The sequence below is a fragment of the Conger conger genome, chromosome 19 (assembly GCF_963514075.1).
Source record: "Conger conger chromosome 19, fConCon1.1, whole genome shotgun sequence".
NCBI classification, from domain to species: Eukaryota; Metazoa; Chordata; class Actinopteri; order Anguilliformes; family Congridae; genus Conger; species Conger conger.
Genome location: NC_083778.1, coordinates 19,651,316 through 19,669,358, shown reverse-complemented (window position 1 = coordinate 19,669,358; position 18,043 = coordinate 19,651,316). Strand labels below are relative to the sequence as shown.

Below are 18,043 nucleotides of genomic sequence, written 5' to 3'. Positions count from 1 at the left end.
CGAACGCTGATGCTAATGGACTGCCCGTGGCTAATGGACGCCAACTCCTAAGCGCAGTCCTGACAGTGACATATGTATCTGAGTTGGCGTTTATACGAGCCGTCTCTTCCCCGTTCAGTTTAGTCCTGCGCTCTGCGCTGGTCACATGATGGAGCTCCCAGCCGATTGGCTTGTTTGTGTGTTCTCCACATCAAGGTCGATCAGCACTGAGTCCGTTTACAGGAAGAGTTCGCTCATAGCGAATATGCTTAATTAGTTGATTATCTTAATTTGTTCATTGCAGAGGAGTGGAGTGCAGTCGATTGGAGACATTATTCATTATTAATAGGAAAAATACATTGATAATACCAGTTCCATCCGTCCATCCGTTATGTAATCCGCTTATTCCTGGTTGGGTTTGAGGAAGCTTCCTGTCTCAAATCCAGACCTCTGCTCTGCCCAGACTCACAGTCCTACAGTAAGCATCAGCCTGCTCTGTCAGCACTGGGGTGAGACTCAGCTTTTACTCCTACAGCTGGGCTCTGCAGCGATGTGTGTCTGAACTGCTGCTCCAGAGGAAACCCGAGAGAGGAACAAAGCCCCCTGCTGACAGACAGCTCGGCACGAGAATACAGTGTGTATGTGTGTGTGTGTGTGTGTGTGTCTGTGTGTGTGTGTGTGTGTCTGTGTCTGTGTCTGTGTCCACTTGTATGTACACTTGAGTTTTCTCTGTGTGTGTGTTTGTGAGTGCCAACTGTCCCCCTGCCATTTCCTTTCTTTCCTCTGAATGCACTGGGGCTGTGTCTGCCCCCCCTCCTCCCCAAACCAGCTGCACACTTTGTGTGCTTTAATCCAGCCTCACCAGTCATGCGGGGGGGGGGTGTCTCATAATCACATTACCCTCAGCTGGACCCCAGGGACTCGGGTTTCAGGGTGACGTGCCCAGGCCAGGACAGGTGGCCCGCAGCGACCCTCCCCTCGCACGCCAGCGGGGTCAGAGGTCAGGTTATTTCAGGCTGGGCTGATGACCCTGAAGCAGTGTGTTAGCCCTCAGTCTGGGATCACACTCAGGTGGAGTGGAGTGGATAATTCAGGTGGCGGCCTGTAGCCTCGTGGCTAAGTTACGGAAAGGTTGATGGTTCAAGCCCCTGCTGTTGGCCATGATAAGATCCATGCAGCTGTTGAGCCCTTGTGTAAGGCCCTTAACCCCACATAGCTCCGGGGGGGATTGGCCCCTGCTTTGTCTATTCAACTGGAAGTTTATTTGGATAAAAGGTTCAGCTAAGTAACAAATTGTATATACAGTGTTATAAATGATGTGTGAAGTTTAATTTGGTCAACAGTGACATCAGTGCTTCACAATTTTGAAGACGGTAACACATGTAAATGGTAAATGGCAGGCATTTATATAGCGCCTTTATCCAAAGTGCTGTACAATTGATGCTTCTCCATTCACCCATTCATACACACACTCACACACCGACGGCGATTGGCTGCCATGCAAGGCCCCGACCAGCTCGTCAGGAGCATTTGGGGGTTAGGTGTCTTGCTCAGGGACACTTCGACACCGCCCGGGCGGGGGATCAAACCGGCAACCCCAGACGTCTGCTCTTACTGCCTGAGCCATGTCTTCTAAAAGTTGCACAAGCACACGACAGTGTGAGACAAGTGTCTAAATGAAGGCCTATCCCGTTTGCTCGGCTAACACAACGTCGCTCTTTTCTCTGGACCTGGATTTCAGAAAAGAAATGCATTATGCATTATTTTATACAATTCATATGGTAACATTTACGAACAGCTACACTGGAACTCTGCCGGAATATTCTATAGTGGACACTGCATGTACTCTGCGATATATAAATATAACATATGTTCAATTGGTAGCATATTTGCGCGATTATCTTTGGTACAGATACGTGGAGGAGTGAAATCGGGCAACTGTTTATTCGTAAAAGATGTGCAGTTGAGTTGTGCAATGTGATTTCAGAAGTCGTTTATATTTTTATTGATCACATTTGTAATCATATTCAGATTTTTATTTTGTTTATTACTGAACTTTGTAAAATTTTCAAAAAGACTTTAAAATACATAGTTGTAAATGAGGCTGCAGATAATTGCCTGTAGTGAAATGGTAATCATTAGAATCAGCAAATACAAATGTATGCATTCCACATTACAATAAATTCTGTCACTGTTTCTCTTTACATTTTTAAGGGTATGACACAATGCATCTTTTTCTAAATTAACAAAAAAGGTCTTCTCCGAAAACTTTAGCCACACTAATAGGGTGACAACATTCGAAATTCCAACACAGGTTGACTCCAATTCCAACACAAAGTTCAGAGATTATCACCAATAACTAGAAAGTGAAGTCAAATGGACCCTGCTATCATCAGCCCGTGTGTAGGAGAATGCAACAGTGGGAGATTTGGGATGCAGAACAGATTGCTTTTGATTGTGAAGTCTTCAGGTCTGTGTTGGTTCCCCCAGGTAAGCCTGTTTACCCTGCAGTGGGAGCAGGCTCTGGGCTGGGTTATTATTACTCTATTGTTCCCTGAGCTTCAAAGACCTGCTGTAGGTTTGACCTGAGCACAGCAGCTTGTGTCAACAGTAGAGTCTGCTTAGACCACAAGTATGCAAAAGATTGAGTCATCTCTCTCTCTCTCCCTCCTTCTCTGTCTCTCTCTGACTCTCCCCCTCCCTCCTTTACTCTTTCCCTCTTTCTCTCTTTCTGTCTCCCTTTCTTACCCTCCTTCTCCCTCTCCCTCTCTCCCTCCCCCTCTCTCTTCATCTCTCTCTCTCTCTCTCTCTCTCTCTCTCCCCCTCTCTCTCTCTCTCTCTCCCTCCCTCTCCCTCTCTCTCTCTCTCTCTCTCACTGGTGCAAGAGCACACTTGTATTGCTGAAGCATAAGCATTCAACAGAAGAGCGTGATGAAGTTTATAAAGGAGACAGGAAGTTAGGCATTCTCTCTTTCTTTCTCTCTAACTCTCATGCGCACGCACGCACACACACATGCACTCGCATGCGCACACAGACACACACACACACACTTCAGGTGTAAAGGGACAGTCTTTTAAATCTGCTGAGGTCTCAGAAGTGCTCCTGCGTCTGCCTGCTCCCTCTCTGTACCAGCTCGCCCTGCGTTTGTCCACTTGTGTTAACTCTGAGCGACTGTGCCCCCCGAACTGGAACTCTATCCTGCCAAACGGAGAGTTCCTGTGAGTTCCTGTGACCGCGTTTAATCATTAAAAATGCCTGTGCGCTTTACTGAAGCACTTAGTCACGCTTTCGGTGCCAGCATCTTGTTTCATTAATTATTAATGCTTTTGTTTCATGCCAGAGTCTTTGAGCCGTGTTCCTCTTGACCCCCACCCTCCCCCCCCACCTTGATTAGCAGTTAACCCCCTTCAGATTAAACCAGGGAGAGTGTAGGAATGTGACAATCCAATCTTGCGGGCAGCGAGAACCTGGCCCAGACCCCATCTCCCCAGAAGCTGCTTATCTCATCTTATCCGTAAGCTTCGAGTAACGGAAACGAGGAGACTTGTTTTTTGTTTTTCTTAATGTTGTTTCTCACACTGCGGATTTGCCGGTAAATTCGATTCGTTTCAGTTTTAATACTATTTTCCCTCAGGGGCAGTTAGTAGAGGCAGATGGACAAGATGTACTCAAATAGGCTTTTTTAGCGTCAATAACGCCTCCCCACTAGGGTTGTCAGGTTTAGAGTTTGGGGGAGGAATCTCCTGTTGGACATCTGGCAACCCTACGTCCCATGCATACTACAAGTGAAACCGGTCATCTTCATGTGGAAGAGCTCACAACTAAAAGTTCTGACATAAGTGTATATTTATTAGTTTGCGTTGTGTTGTATAAAACGGTTTTATAGATATATTCCATTGTCAGATGAATCTACACAGTCCTTATCTTTCTAACACTTGAAACTTCCCTGGAAGGTCTTTCATCGCACTTGTCCCTGGTTCTGGGTATGCACTTTGTTGTACATCGCTCTGGATAAGAGCGTCGGCCAGATGCCTGTAATGTAATGTAAACAGTTGATGCAAGAACAGTCCAGTGGTCCTACTGAGTGCAGTAGCAGCTGACGCAGGATGTATTTATGTCCACGGGAGTGCGGTGGGAGCATTAGTGTATTATCCAGGAGATGGATGGATGAGGTTATTCCTGCTCTGTCTGCAGCTGGGGAAGCAGAGACTGACGGGTGGAAGTGGATGGATGATGTGATGTATTTGATATTTAAGAACAGAGGCCGCAGTCCCGCGTGTTCTCCCCCTCGTGTCCTGCTGGACGGCCAGACGGATTCGCTCCAGCCTGGTCCCGGCGTGTTTCAGCGGCCCGGCGGATGTAATCGTGCCCTGGCCTGGGAATACGCCTCTGAGTCTCTGCTAAATCAGCTTCTGATTCAACCATCCTGTAAACGCATTTACCACTGCTGCGTCCGCAGCTACTGCACCTGGAAATCTCTGTGTGTTTGACTGTTTAGAATGGATCGTTTAGAGACGTGTGTGTGTGGGTGTGGGTGTGTGTGTGTGTGTGCGCCTTTGTAAATGCACGTATGTGTGTGTAGGTTAGCAAGAAATTTATGTGAAAAAATGCTCAGTAAAAAATGCTCAGTAAAACCCTTAGCCTAATTCTTATCAAAATACTCTCAAAAAATCTTTTTTTATTCAGAAGGCATCATTCTTTGGTGTTGATTTCACAGGAATCCATTTGCGTGATATCCCTAATGGAAACCAGCTTTGTGCAAATGTTAACTGAAGCTTGTGGAGGTGGGATGGAGGTGGGATATGGAGGTGGGATGGAGGTGGGATATGGAGGTGGGATGGAGGTGGGATATGGAGGTGACCCCTCACTCACAGGTGTGCTGCTGTGTTCCAGAGCTCCTCAGGTGACTCCTCCACCTGTGGGAGGCACGAGGAGGGGTACAGGCTGGAGATCACCAGCACCATGAAGCGGCTCGACTACTTCCACGGCCAGTTCAGCGACGTCCTCCTGACCTCCATCGCCGTCTTCCCCATGGGGGAGGAGACCGTGGCCAGCCTGGGCACCTCCACCGGCCGCGTCATACAGGTGGGGTGCAGAGTCGCGGCTTTACTCTGTTTTACTCTGTTTACTCCCATTTACTCTGCTTTCCTCTGTGTACTCTGCTTTACCCTGTTTTACTCTGTTACTCTTTTTACCCAATTTTGCTCTTTTTACTCTTTTTACCCTGTTTCTCTCTTTACTATTTTTACCCTGTTTTACTCTGCTTTACTCGACTCTGTTTACGCTGTTTTCCACTTTTTACTCTGTTTTACTCTTTTGACTTTTACTCTTTTTTTTTCTCTTTAGTGTGTTACTCTGTTTTGCTATTTTTACTCTGTTCAGTCTTACTCTTTTTGCCCTATTTTACTCTTTTTACCCTGTTTCTCTTTTTACTCTTTTTACCCTTTTTTACTCTGCTTTACCCTGTTTTACTATTTTTCCTCTTCCTCTTGTTTACTCTGTTTTGCTCTTTTTACCCTGTTTTACTCTTTTTACTCTTTAGTCTGTTACTGTTTTACTATTTTTACTCTGTTCACTCTTACTCTTTTTACCTTGTTTTACTCTGCTTTACTCTACTTAACCCTGTTTTACCCTGTTTTACCCGTATTACTCTTTTTACTCTTCACCCTGTGTTTCTCCTTTTACTCTTTTTACCCTGTTTTACTCTTTTTATCCTGTTTCTCTTTTTACCCAATTTTACTCTTTTTACCCTGTTTTACCCTGTTTTACTCTGCTTTACTCTTCTCTGTTTACGCTGTTTTGCACTTTTTACCCTGTTACTCTTTTTACCCAATTTTCCCAGTTTTGCTCTTTTTACTCTTTCACTCTGCTTTACTGTTTCTCTTTTTACTCTTTTTTACTGTTTTACTCTTTTTACCCTGTTTTACTCTGCTTTACCCTGTTTTACTCTGCTTTACTCTACTCTACTTTACCCTGTTTTACTCTTTACTCTTTTTACTTTTTACCCTGTTTTACTCTTTTTACCCTGTTTTACTCTTTTTACTTTTTACCCTGTTTTACTCTGCTTTACCCTGTTTTACTCTGCTTTACCCTGTTTTACTCTGTTTTACTCTTTTTACCCTGTTTTGCTCTTTTTACCCTGTTTTACTCATTTTACTCATTTAACTCATTTTACTCTTTACTCTTTTTACTCTTTTACCTTGTTTTACTCCTTTTACCCTTTTTTACTCTGCTTTACCCTGTTTTACTGTTTTACTCTTTTTACCCTGTTTCTCTTTTTACCCAATTTTACTCTTTTTATTCTTTTTACCCTGTTTTACCCTGTTTTACTCTTTTACTCTTTCACTCTGCTTTACTGTTTTACTCTTTTTACCCTGTTTTACTCGTTTCACCTTGTTTTACTCGTTTCACCTTGTTTTACTCTTCTTTACTCTGCTCTGCTCTTTACCCTGTTTCTCTTTTTACCCAATTTTACTCTTTTTACTCTTTTTATCCTGTTTTACTCTGCTTTACTCTACTCTGTTTACGCTGTTTTACACTTTTTACCCGATTTTACTCTTTTTACCCTGTGTTACTCTGTTTACTCTTGATTGTTTTACTGGTTTAACCCTGTTTTACTCTTACTCTGTTTTACTCTATTTATTCTGTTTTACTCTTTTACTCTTTTTTCTCTTACTCTTCTTTACGATGTTTACTCTGCTTTCCTCTGCTTTACATGATTCACTTTGATTTACAGGGACTCTGCATGTTGATCAACATGTTTCACTCATTTACATTCAGTAAATGTGCCAGTTTAGCCAATGTGGTGTCGCTAATGTAGCCAATCAGCTGTAGTCTCTGGGCATTAGGTGCATTAAACCCCCTAAAAATAAACCATATACAAATATCGACCTGTAGCCTAGTGGCTAAGGTACATGACTGAGACCCGGAAGGACCCGGTGTAGCCACAATAAGATCCGCACAGCCGTTGGGCCCTTGAGCAAGGCCCTTATCCCTGCATTGCTCCAGGGGAGGATTGTCTCCTGCTTAGTCTAACCAACTGCAACTCACTTTGAATAAAAGCATCAGCTAAATAATACATTATTAATGATCCATTTTCAACTGTAGGCTTTGGGCATGAGGTACATTAACTGCAAGTCCCCCAAAAAACGCATGCAAATTCCAATACATTTAAGCCAGGACAGCAGTGGTTGTTGTGCGTTTGTAATGTGAGCTGGTGTTGGCTCGCTGCTGTTCCTGACACCTGAAATCCACGCGCGCTCCAGCTGGAAGGTGTGCCTCTCACAGGAATGGCGTGAACAGAACTCTCTCGCTCTCTGGTCACGTTTGGGCCCGTCGCAGGGAGAGGCGGAGGGTGACAGCTGCAGGAAGTGACCTCAGAGGCGGGCGGGGCGTTGGGCGTTGAACGGCAGCTGTCCCTTCTCCTCACGCCATCGTCCCGCTCGCTGGCGTGGGAATCCGGGCCAGGGGAGCGGGGGGTGAAGGGGGGGTGCAGCTGTTTTTGGGGAGAGGCTGAGAGGGGCACAGCAGTGTGGAGGATGTGTGCTGACGTTCGTGCGCCGGGCTCCGGTCCTGGGACCTTGCGTGCCCCTTTGTTCCCGCACAGACGCGCCCCCACGGCGGGGTGTTTGTCTGACTGTCTCCCCTGACCTCCACGGAGGCTGAGGAATGGCTTCCTCCTGAGAGGAGGCGTGCGTGTTTCTCACAAAGCGCTCGGGTGGTTAACGCTGTGCTCCTGACTGCACGTCCACTCATTCAGGACCCGCAGGGCTCACGCTGATTAGGCGGTCTGTGAGTTCCTGCGCTGCCAATCTCAAAATGTTCTTTACAATTGTGAAACATGAAACCCATTAGCACTGTACAGAGAGGACTCATGGCTGACCCAGCTGATTAAACTCTCTCCCCCTTCCTGTCTGGCACTATGGCCTGGGTCTCCACACCACATTCAGTGCTGCTTGCGTCCATTTTAGATTTTAGTCCAGAACTTTGCTCTGTTGACACAAAGTGGCTCAACTGGGAACGCAGTGATGTCGCAGGGTAATGCCGGACGGATTGTGTTTTTTGTTTTTTGTTTTTTTCGATCCCGATCCTTCCCTGCATATCTGATCACAATGAAGCCTTTATCCTGCTGAGAACGCGCTGTGCCTCCCGGTGCAGGTCTCTGGCAGGTTCAGCATGCAGGAATGTCCAGCCGCCTGTGTTGCTGTGACCGGCCCCACGACCAGAAGCTGCAACCTCCTCCACAAAACCTGCACTGCGCAGAGGCTGTCGTGTGGACACTGAAACACACACGGATGGATATGGATTACCTGCATGCGCTTGCGCTGGACATTTAACTAGTTCGCTAATTAAATGTGTATTTTTTGAGTGTCTGTTGATGTTGGTGAGTAACCGTGTGGGTATATTTGTAAAAGGACGTTCCTGTTGAGGTGTTCTAATGGAAATGTGTTGGCACATTGTTGAACATGAACGATGAGACTCATAGAGGTCTGTTATGTCATCTGTGTCCAAGAACTCGTCAAATCTTTCACACCTCAGCGAAACTGTCTGGACGGTTAGATAGTACTCAGGGTGAGGGAATACTTTCATTTCATTTTTGGGTGGCCTGCCCCAAAAACCCAGAGACAAACGTCCCCCATAGGGGACAGATGTTAAGGTTTGCGAGGATGTGGAATATTTGGCCGACAGTGTGCTTTGACCACCCAAACCCTCTCCTCTGTGACACTGAAGATATTCCGCCCTCTTCCCCTCGTTATCCCAACACTAATTGCTGTAGTATTCACAGCAGGGCTCCCCTGTCACTGCACAATGCCCGTCTCCGTGCTGAGAGCTGGTATTGGGTTCCAGGTCTGCGGGTGGGGGGGGAGACGCTTTCACACTTAACTTTGATTTTTGCTTCTCTTTCCCCGCTTTAATCTTCCACCGTCACGTGAAATATAAACGCGTCTCGAGGCATTCTCTCTGAGTAACTCAAGTTCTTTTGTCCTCTCTTTCTCTCGCTCTCGGTCCATGGAAAGACCACCCATTTTCGTGAGGCTGGTACAAGTCGTTCATTTACAGTGGTTTAAAAAAAAACAAAAAAAACCCAAAAAACCTGGGGTCTTGTTCGCCCGCTTGTGTGGCTTGTCCATGGGTCCATGCAGTAAACATCCGGAAAACCGACGTTCCCTGTCCTTCTTTCCCGGCGCTCCCAGGTGGTGATCTCCCGCTCCAGACAGAGGACGCCGCACGTGGACTTCCAGCTCGCCCCCGGGCCCGTGTCCCCGGAGCTGGCCCTGCTCCCGGACGACTCCATACTGCTGGTCACGGGAAACCAGGTGAATGAGTCGGGCGGACTCCGTGTCTCTTTCCCCCACATTTCACGGCTCTTCAGCTCTTCTGCCTGACACACACTGCTGGCACAGACGGGAGCTCCCTGCCCCTGTCCCTGCCCCTGTCCCTGTCCCTGCCCCTGCCCCTGTCCCTGTCCCTGTCCCTGTCCCTGTCCCTGCCCCTGTCCCTGCCCCTGCCCCTGTCCCTGTCCCTGCCCCTGCCCCTGTCCCTGCCCCTGTCCCTGTCCCTGCCCCTGTCCCTGTCCCTGTCCCTGTCCCTGTCCCTGCCCTCTGCCCCTGCCCCTGCCCCTGTCCCTGTCCCTGTCCCTGTCCCTGTCCCTGACCCTGACCCTGCCCCTGACCCTGCCCCTGCCCCTGCCCCTGCCCCTGCCCCTGTCCCTGTCCCTGTCCCTGTCCCTGCCCCTGTCCCTGCCCCTGCCCCTGTCCCTGTCCCTGCCCCTGTCCCTGTCCCTGTCCCTGTCCCTGTCTCTGACCCTGTCCCTGTCCCTGTCCCTGTCCCTGTCCCTGTCCCTGCCCCTGCCCTCTGCCCTCTGCCCCTGTCCCTGTCCCTGTCCCTGTCCCTGTCCCTGTCCCTGTCCCTGTCCCTGTCCCTGCCCCTGCCCCTGTCCCTGACCCAAACCCAACCTCTGGGAGAATACAGATCAAAGGTTGTCCCTCAAGGAGGTGGTATCTTGCAAAAAGCCCCAGCGCTGGGATTGTATTATTAAATACTCGTGGCAGGAAAGCAGTTTTAAATAAACTTTGTGACCTTGAGTAACCTGAAAGCCTTGTGTTTTACCTTGTGCACAAAGTGTAACCCGACCAGGAAAGCAGTGTTAATCCTTTCAGGTGTGAGGTGACAAATGCGTGATCAGAATGTTCTTCACTGAACATTCCAATGTTCTTCACTGAACATTCTAGTGTTCTGAAATGAACATTCTAATTCTGATGTCACAATCACTACTGGTGACTGAAAGTGATGGAGTTCAAGAACACTGACTTGAAATAAAAATAAATAAAAAATAAAAAAATATTCCAAAAGACCTACTTAAATAAAGTTGGGTATGACCGTGAGAGACCTACTGTAAGTGCATAACCATGCTTAATGATTATCATTTAGTGCTGTGGGGCAAATGCCGTTGTCAGACTGTCTTGACTGTTTTTTTTGTCGGTAGTGGTGCTTGAAAACAGTTTAGAGATGTGTTATTCAGTCTTATAGCTATTGTTTTATTTTAGTACTTTCAGTCATGTGAAAAGTCTGTCAGACAATCGAGAGACTATTAGTTTTTGGCAGTGGTGAGGTTTTAAATGGAGAAAGCAGGTGCTGACCAGGCATTACCCCTGTTTTATGAGTCGATTTCCAGGCCAATGTCTCTAAGGGCTCCCTAACATCGTTTATGGAGTATTGAGCAGCAGAGTTCACCCCACCTGTCCCCCTCTCTCTCCTGAGCCTGAGAGAACTGTCTGTCCCCCGCTTTCAAACTACTGTCCAGCCATCCTGTCTGAGCTGTGCCACAGACAGGGCAGTGTTTCTCCCAGTTTGCACAGACCTGCCTCTGATGCCCTGTAGGCCAGGGTCAAATTGAAAATAGTTTTGGATTCAAATAATTTTCTCCACTTTACTGAGCTGAAGTGCTCTGAAAATGTGCAAACCCTCACGTTCTGGTCCTATCGGTTGGCTCAATTGCACCAGGCAAGATCAAATCAATTGAGCACGGTAAAGTATTTGAATCCAAAGCAATTATGTGTTTGACCCAGGTCTGTTTGACACACTGAATCCCAGCCCCCTAGTTGGACGAGCTTCCCACTAACACTGATGCTGATTGGCTGTGTTTGGTGCAGGTCACTAAGGTGCCAATGACAGGCCTGCTGATTGGCTGTGTTTGGTGCAGGTCACTAAGGTGCCAATGACAGGCCTGCTGATTGGCTGTGTTTGGTGCAGGTCACTAAGGTGCCAATGACAGGCCTGCTGATTGGCTGTGTTTGGTGCAGGTCACTAAGGTGCCCCTGGCAGGCCCGGGGTGTGAGCAGCTGTGGACGTGCAGGGCCTGTCTCCTGGCTCCGCCCTTCATGGGGTGTGGCTGGTGTGGTCACCGCTGCTCCAGGACCGCCCAGTGCCCCGCCCACCTCTGGACCCAGGACTCCTGCCTGCCCACCATCTCCACGGTAACCTCTCCTCCACTCACAGTCGGGGGGGGGGGGGGGGGGGGGGGGAAGCCAAATTGCACGGGGCTAAAGATAGAGGCAGCTGAAAAACAAGGTGAAGAACAAGCGACAATAGATTAGAGGAGTCCCGCAGGAGCTAAAGTTCTGTGTGAAGAGATCATTCTTCAGACTGCAGTGGAAAATTGGCCTTTTATCAGAGTAAAATCCCCAAAGTACAGTTTTGGTTGACTGATGAAGATCCAGTTGTGTCAAAAACTCCTCTGTTTTGTTTTGCACTGTTAAAGGGCTCATATTGCTTCAGTGTTCTCCAGAGATTTTCTTTTTGAAATACAGTTTTTGTTTGTTTGATTGAAACCACATACAGGTATTTAAGGATTTCAGATCACCTCAGAGTTGCCCTCTCAAAAGTAGTTCTCAGCCATTACATTGTTTGGCTCCCAGCTCCAGTCACAGAACAATTAAATGATATTTTCTGAAGATGTCTCAGTTTACCTGGCTGCTCCTGTGATGTGTTGTTTGTGTTCTGTTGTACCTGTCTGTGATTCGCCATTTCTGGAGCCTAAAGTCTCCTGGGCCTTTCAAACTAATTCTGTACGGGGTGTAAACACGCTGTGAAACAAGCTTTTATATAAAAATGTGATGCCCTCCTTGTTTTTACATGCACTCAGACACTAGAACATTGAAGAGCTGGGAAACTACAGTAACTCCCATGATCCCATGAATGCCATTGAAGTTGTACTGAGGCTACCAGGCCGGCCACACAGTGCATGATGGGAAATGTAGTGTTTGTAATTGTTGTAAGTGTTGCTCATGAATCTGGCGTGTTGTGCCTGTCCCTGGGTTAGATCTCCCCGCTCAGCGCCCCTGTGGGGGGCGAGACCAGACTCACCATCTGCGGGAGCGACTTCGGCTTCAACAAGAGCGAGCGTTTCGACACGGGCCTGCTCAGAGTCCAGCTGGGCGGAGCGCCCTGCAAGATGGACGCCGCCGGGAGCACCAGCAACCGGTGAGCGCGCGCCCGTCGCCACGGCGACCGGACAGAGGCGCTGTCCTCCGCGTTGCATTCTGGGAGCGACTCCGCCGAACGCTAAAAACGGCTGACGGCAGAGGAACTTTGCGAGCTGCCGAGACGTCCAGTCATCCAACCGCTCGTAACCCCCTTAATTCACTTAGCCGTAAAAACGGCTGTTTGCGTAAACTGTGCTGGCCGAGATTCCTGCGTTGAGTGGCCCCGTTGTTCCGCTCATGTGACGCTGTTGATGCTGTTAGGTTAGCGGTGGCTAACGGTGTCTGTGCCCTTCCTCAGCACAATCCGCCGCTTTGTCTGCGGCGTGTTGGGTGACGCTAACGCTAACGCTAACGCCCGTCCTCCGCCCCCGCAGGTTGGTCTGCACCCTGAGCCCGGGGAGGGCGGCGCACAACGCCAGTGTTGTCACGGTGGACAGCGGCACCGAGCGGGCACAGAGAGAAGGGTTTGCCTACGTGGTGAGACTCCGAAAACATATGAGCGCAGTACCTCGTGGGGGTGTAGACCTCTGTGTGATTCAGTGCGTTGTGAATCTCTCATTTCTCCATGATTTGATTTGATTTGATTTGATTATTTTGATGTGATTCAATCCATTTCATGACACTATTATTTTGCTAAAATACAGTGAACACACAGACCTGACTGGAGAAATTGATGTACTCCGTATTAGTGGAGTATGAAAACAATACACTCAACTTAAGTTTGATATTTAAGTTTCTTTTCTAAATGGCTATTTTAATCGATTATAATTGTGTGATTCTCTCTCTCTCTCTCTCCCTCACTCTCTCTCTCCCTCTCTCTCTATCTCCCTCTCTTTTCTCTCCTTCAGGACCCAGTTATCAGGGAGATCTTCCCGGTTTTCGGGCCGAAGTCCGGTGGGACGATGTTGACGGTCCGTGGGGCGTTCCTGGACTGCGGCTCCGCCAGAGAGGTGACTGTGGGGAGCGCGGTGTGTGAGCTGCACAGGTGAGCAGGTCCTACAGCGCAGTGAGGCCACAGGTCCTACAGCGCAGTGAGGCCACAGGCACACTTTCACAGCCCCGTTCCTGGAGCTCAACGGTCCTGTAGGTTTTCATTGAGTTTCTCTCTGGTGAGATGTCCAAATCAAAGCTTCTTAATGGGTACGCATTCAACTCATTAAGTACGTGATATAAATGCTTAATCAGCTGAAGTCCCATAACTGTGTGTAACCACTGTCCAATTTTATGAAGTAATTTAGTTTTTTGTGTAAACTGCCGTATTTAACCCAATAGGTCTATCTCTCCCTCTCCCTCTCCCTCTCCCCCTCCCCCTCCCCCTCTCCCTCTCCCTCTCCCTCTCCCTCTCCCTCTCTCTCTCTCTCTCTCTCTCTCTCTCCCTCTCTCTCTCTCAGTGTCTCAGACAGTGAGCTGACGTGTCGTACCCCGGGCGCGGCCTCTCCCCTGCAGAGCCCCGTCACTCTGACCATCGACTCGGCCGTCCGCACCGCGCCCGTCCCCTACACCTACAACCAGGACCCCTACATCGAGGGCATCCAGCCCTCACGCTCCTTCATCAGGTAACCTCACTAACCCCACTCCCCCATCACCTGACCCCACACCCCCGTCACCTGACTCCCCTGTCCTCTCACCTGACCTCAATCCCTTCGTCACCTGACCACACCCACCTGTCACCTGACCCCACACCCCTGTCACCTGACCCCACACCCCTGTCACACCCCTGTCACCTGACCCCACTCCCCTGTCACCTGACCCCCACTCCCTCATCACCTACCCCCCCACCATCTCCTGACCCCTGTCTCATCTGAGCACGCTCAGACTGCGAGCCGGGCGGAGCCTCCAGGGAGTAAAGGAGATTGCCATGGTTACGCTCATACTTAAACATCCCAGCCCATGCACAGCGTGCACAGCAAGGCTGGTTAAAATGCTTGGAGAAAGAGATGGTGATGGAGGGAGAGAGAGAGAGAGAGAGAGAGGAGAGTGATGGAGCGAGGGGGCGGTGGGGTGGAAGGGTTCCTCCGGCTCGGCGCAGACCTGACCCCCATCGGGCCCCTGACAGCCGGTTTCTCTGTTGGCCCCCCCGCAGCGGAGGGAGCACGGTGTCCGCGCATGGGGCCTACCTGCTCTCCGCCCACCTGCCCCAGATGCTCATCGCCCCCGTGCAGGACCGGGAGGTCCTCCGAGCGGTGAGTGTGTCCGCAGACGTGCCTGTCCAAAAACAAACCGCTCCGTCAGGCGGCGTGTGTTATTGCCATTAGCTCCAGACACAACCAGACGTTTTATTTAAAGACCGACCGCGTGTTCCGCTGTCTGCGCTTCCTGTAATCCCCTCTCCTGAGGGATGAATACCAGGTGTTTATTTCCCTCATTGGGGTAATCTCTTTTGTCATGTCTGAGACGATGCAACAGGATACATGTGAAGTCTGGGGCTTGTATCGTGATTACGGAGTTCGCTGGATACCTGCGCTGAGTAAAACCCAGAAGTGCTCTCTTTACTTCAGTCCGTGTTCCAGATTCGGGAGGGATCTGGGTTTTACTCGGTGCAGTTGTCCAGCTAACTCGGGAATGCTGCTTTGTGATATAGAGTCATTGTCTTATTCACTGTATGCTTAACTCTAAACAGAGCTTCTAAAGTGCATTGTTAAAATACAATTGCTGCAAATCTTCAACTTGTCTTGAAATGTACCGTAATCTTCCCTAAATAATCAAAAGCATTTGTGCCCTCCTGGAATTGGGACTGGAGCCTTTGAGAGGAATACAACAGTGATTATTTGAAGGGTTATACCTCAGGGTTTTAGTTTCTGATATGTACTGGTTATTTACAACTTCTAATGGTGTGTGTGTGTGTGTGTGTGTGTGTGTGTGTGTGTGTGTGTGTGTGAGTGTGTGTGAGTGAGTGTGTGAGTGTGAAAAATGTGGATTGTCATTGGACCTGTGGGGCTTATTTTCAGAGTAACGCAGGGGTTTTAAAGAGCTGTCGGCTGGTGGTTTTCTGTCCAGAGTCTGTGATTGCTGCTTCATTTCTGTCGCTGGGATCTTGTGAAATCCAAACTCTGGAACAAGCGCAGCTGCCCAGAGACATGAAAGGCTCTGTGTGCAACAGGACAGATGTGCCATGACCACTGTGGGTCCCGAGCCAGGATCTGTGAAAGCTCACTCTCCCGTCGCAAGAGGCCGATCACAAACGGCCTTTTCTGCTCGTCCAGGTTCCTGGTATAGGCTGTGTGTTGCCTGGTTTGGTGTCCATCTGTCAGTCATGGAAACAGGTAACAGGTTCCTGGTATAGGTTGTGTGTTGCCTGGTTTGGTGTCCATCTGTCAGTCATGAAAACAGGTAACAGGTTCCTGGTATAGGTTGTGTGTTGCCTGGTTTGGTGTCCATCTGTCAGTCACGGAAACAGGTAACAGGTTCCCGGTATAGGTTGTGTGTTGCAGGAAGCTGGTTCCCGGGCTTGGTGTCCATCTGTTCTCAGGGCCTCGTGAAAAATGCGTTCTCCGTGTCAAATCCAGGCTTTCCCCGTCCCGTCTCCGACCGCCCGCCCCCTCGACCCGAGGCCTTGTCATCACACAACATCCCCGCTAATCGTTTCAGCCGCGAAAACACGCCGCCATTGTGTGCCTCTCCTCCGTCTCCGTTTTCCGCCTCGGAGCTGTTCGCGTGGGTCATCGGAACCAGCCGTTTCTCGAAGGCTGCAGTTTTTAAAGCCTAAAATGGATGAATCCACTTAAATGGATCAAGAGCAACATTTAGAAAACGGCACGACCGACCGCCCCCCCCCGCAGCAGCCTTTGTAGGCAGAGCCAGGCACTCCACAGTTGCTCAACTGAATTTCTGGCACACAAAGTACGATTTTACTAACTGCTCACGAAAACAACTGATGACGGCGCCCCTGAGGGGGAAAGGTTTTAAGAGACATCGGAGATTGGGGGTGAGTGGTGGGGGGGTGTTTTTTGGGAGGCTAAATGAACTCCAGGAGCAGGGCGGTAATTGTGGGAAGATGATTGTGCGCGTGCTCCCTCCGTGTGGGGTTGTTGCTCAACAGAGACCGGAGCGATGCCGGGACGGAAGGTTCTGGAAGGAACGGTTTGGGGCGCTGTGGTTACAAACGGGGTCCAGTGGGGAAGTGACAGTGCGGATAACTCGCAAGCCCTTCCTCTCATCGCTGAGGAAGCCGTTTCATAACGGCCGCATGGGACTGAAGCCTGGGGCAGACTGTCTGTATAAATTCAAAGTTCAGAACACTCCGTGAATGCAAAGTGCTTCAGTCCTTTTTGTCGGCTCAGAAAGCTCCCTTTTGGCCTGTAATCTCCCGGCGCTGTATGCTGTCTGGGTTTGGAGACTTTATCTCCGTGCTTTCAGACTGAGTGTATGTAATGAATGATCCTGTGCTCCCCGCAGGCCTGCACACGGGGCGTGGGGCGAAGCGTGATCCTCTGCACCACCCCGTCTCTGAAGGGGCTGCAGCTCCTCCCGCCCGTCTACACCAAGGTGTCCTTCCTGCTGGACGGCTTCTCCACGCGCCAGTTCGACATGCTCTACGTGGAGGACCCGCGCTTCGAGGAGTTCCAGAGGCCCACCGTCGTCGCCAAGGGCAACAAGAACATCCTGGAGATCAAGGCGAGGCCTCCTCTTCCTCCTCTACCTCCTCTTCCTCCTCCTTCAGTCGTGTTTCCTCTGGGGTCGGAAAGGGGAGAGACTGACCGACACGTTTGTGATGAACAGAAGAGGGGTCTCCAGACTGCTCTCCACTTTCAGAACCCATGCACTGCAACTTATTTTTTTGTCTTAACAACCATTTTATTCTTGTTATGAGAAAATATCAGCTTGTTTTTGTTACGGTTTGTTTTGGCAAATTAAATTTTCTTCCCCGATTGCCAAATCTTGAAATGAGTCAAACTGCACAACCTCATCGGCGATATTTTCCAAGAACAATTTTAAGCATAAATATAAGACCAGGATACTTGAGATGTGCTTGTTTTCTGCTCTTTGCAGCATGAGTGGCATGTTCTCAGGCTGTGTGCTGGTTCTGCGTTGCGGGTTCTAGGTCCCGCGGGTGGACCAGGAGGCGGTTCTGGGCGAGGTTCTGCGGGTGAGCAACCGGACCTGCCAGGGGGTGCACCTGGTGGGGAACACGTTAGAGTGCACCGTGCCCATTGAGCTGCAGACCGTCACCAAGGAGCTGGAGGTGGAGGTGAGACCCCCCATCCCACTCCCTCCTGCTGAGGAGCTCTCCTGCCCTCACACACACAATGAGCTCTCCTCCTGTCCTCACACACACACAATGAGCTTTTCCTTTCTAAGATCAGGCTGGGCAATATGGCTGATCAGATTTTCCCTGTCTGAGTGTCCCCTGGGCCAAAGTGAGGTCAGCCACTGTGTAGCATGGTGTGATTTCATCTGTCTTTCTCCTGTGTGTGTGTGTGTGTGTGTGTGTGTGAGTGTGTGTTTTGTGAGAGTGTGTGTTTTGTGAGTGTGTGTTTTGTGAGTGTGTGTTTTGTGAGTGTGTGTTTTGTGAGAGTGTGTGTTTTGTGAGAGAGAGTGTGAGAGAGAGTGTGAGAGAGAGTGTGAGAGAGAGTGTGAG

The 18,043-nt window shown here is 49.4% G+C and overlaps 1 protein-coding gene across 4 annotated transcripts in view; it reads left to right on the top strand.

The window, feature by feature from the left end:
• The window catches only part of LOC133119378 (hepatocyte growth factor receptor-like), a 39,351-nt gene that overhangs the window by 9,519 nt on the left and 11,789 nt on the right, over positions 1 to 18,043 (top strand). For all 4 annotated transcript variants that reach the window (XM_061229927.1, XM_061229926.1, XM_061229929.1 and 1 more), the window contains exons 3-12: positions 4,874 to 5,065; positions 9,175 to 9,297; positions 11,284 to 11,457; positions 12,303 to 12,463; positions 12,840 to 12,942; positions 13,314 to 13,450; positions 13,857 to 14,021; positions 14,549 to 14,648; positions 16,861 to 17,079; positions 17,507 to 17,653. In XM_061229927.1, coding sequence (XP_061085911.1) covers positions 4,874 to 5,065; positions 9,175 to 9,297; positions 11,284 to 11,457; positions 12,303 to 12,463; positions 12,840 to 12,942; positions 13,314 to 13,450; positions 13,857 to 14,021; positions 14,549 to 14,648; positions 16,861 to 17,079; positions 17,507 to 17,653 — 1,521 coding nt within the window. The remainder of the gene's footprint in view (positions 1 to 4,873; positions 5,066 to 9,174; positions 9,298 to 11,283; positions 11,458 to 12,302; positions 12,464 to 12,839; positions 12,943 to 13,313; positions 13,451 to 13,856; positions 14,022 to 14,548; positions 14,649 to 16,860; positions 17,080 to 17,506; positions 17,654 to 18,043) is intronic.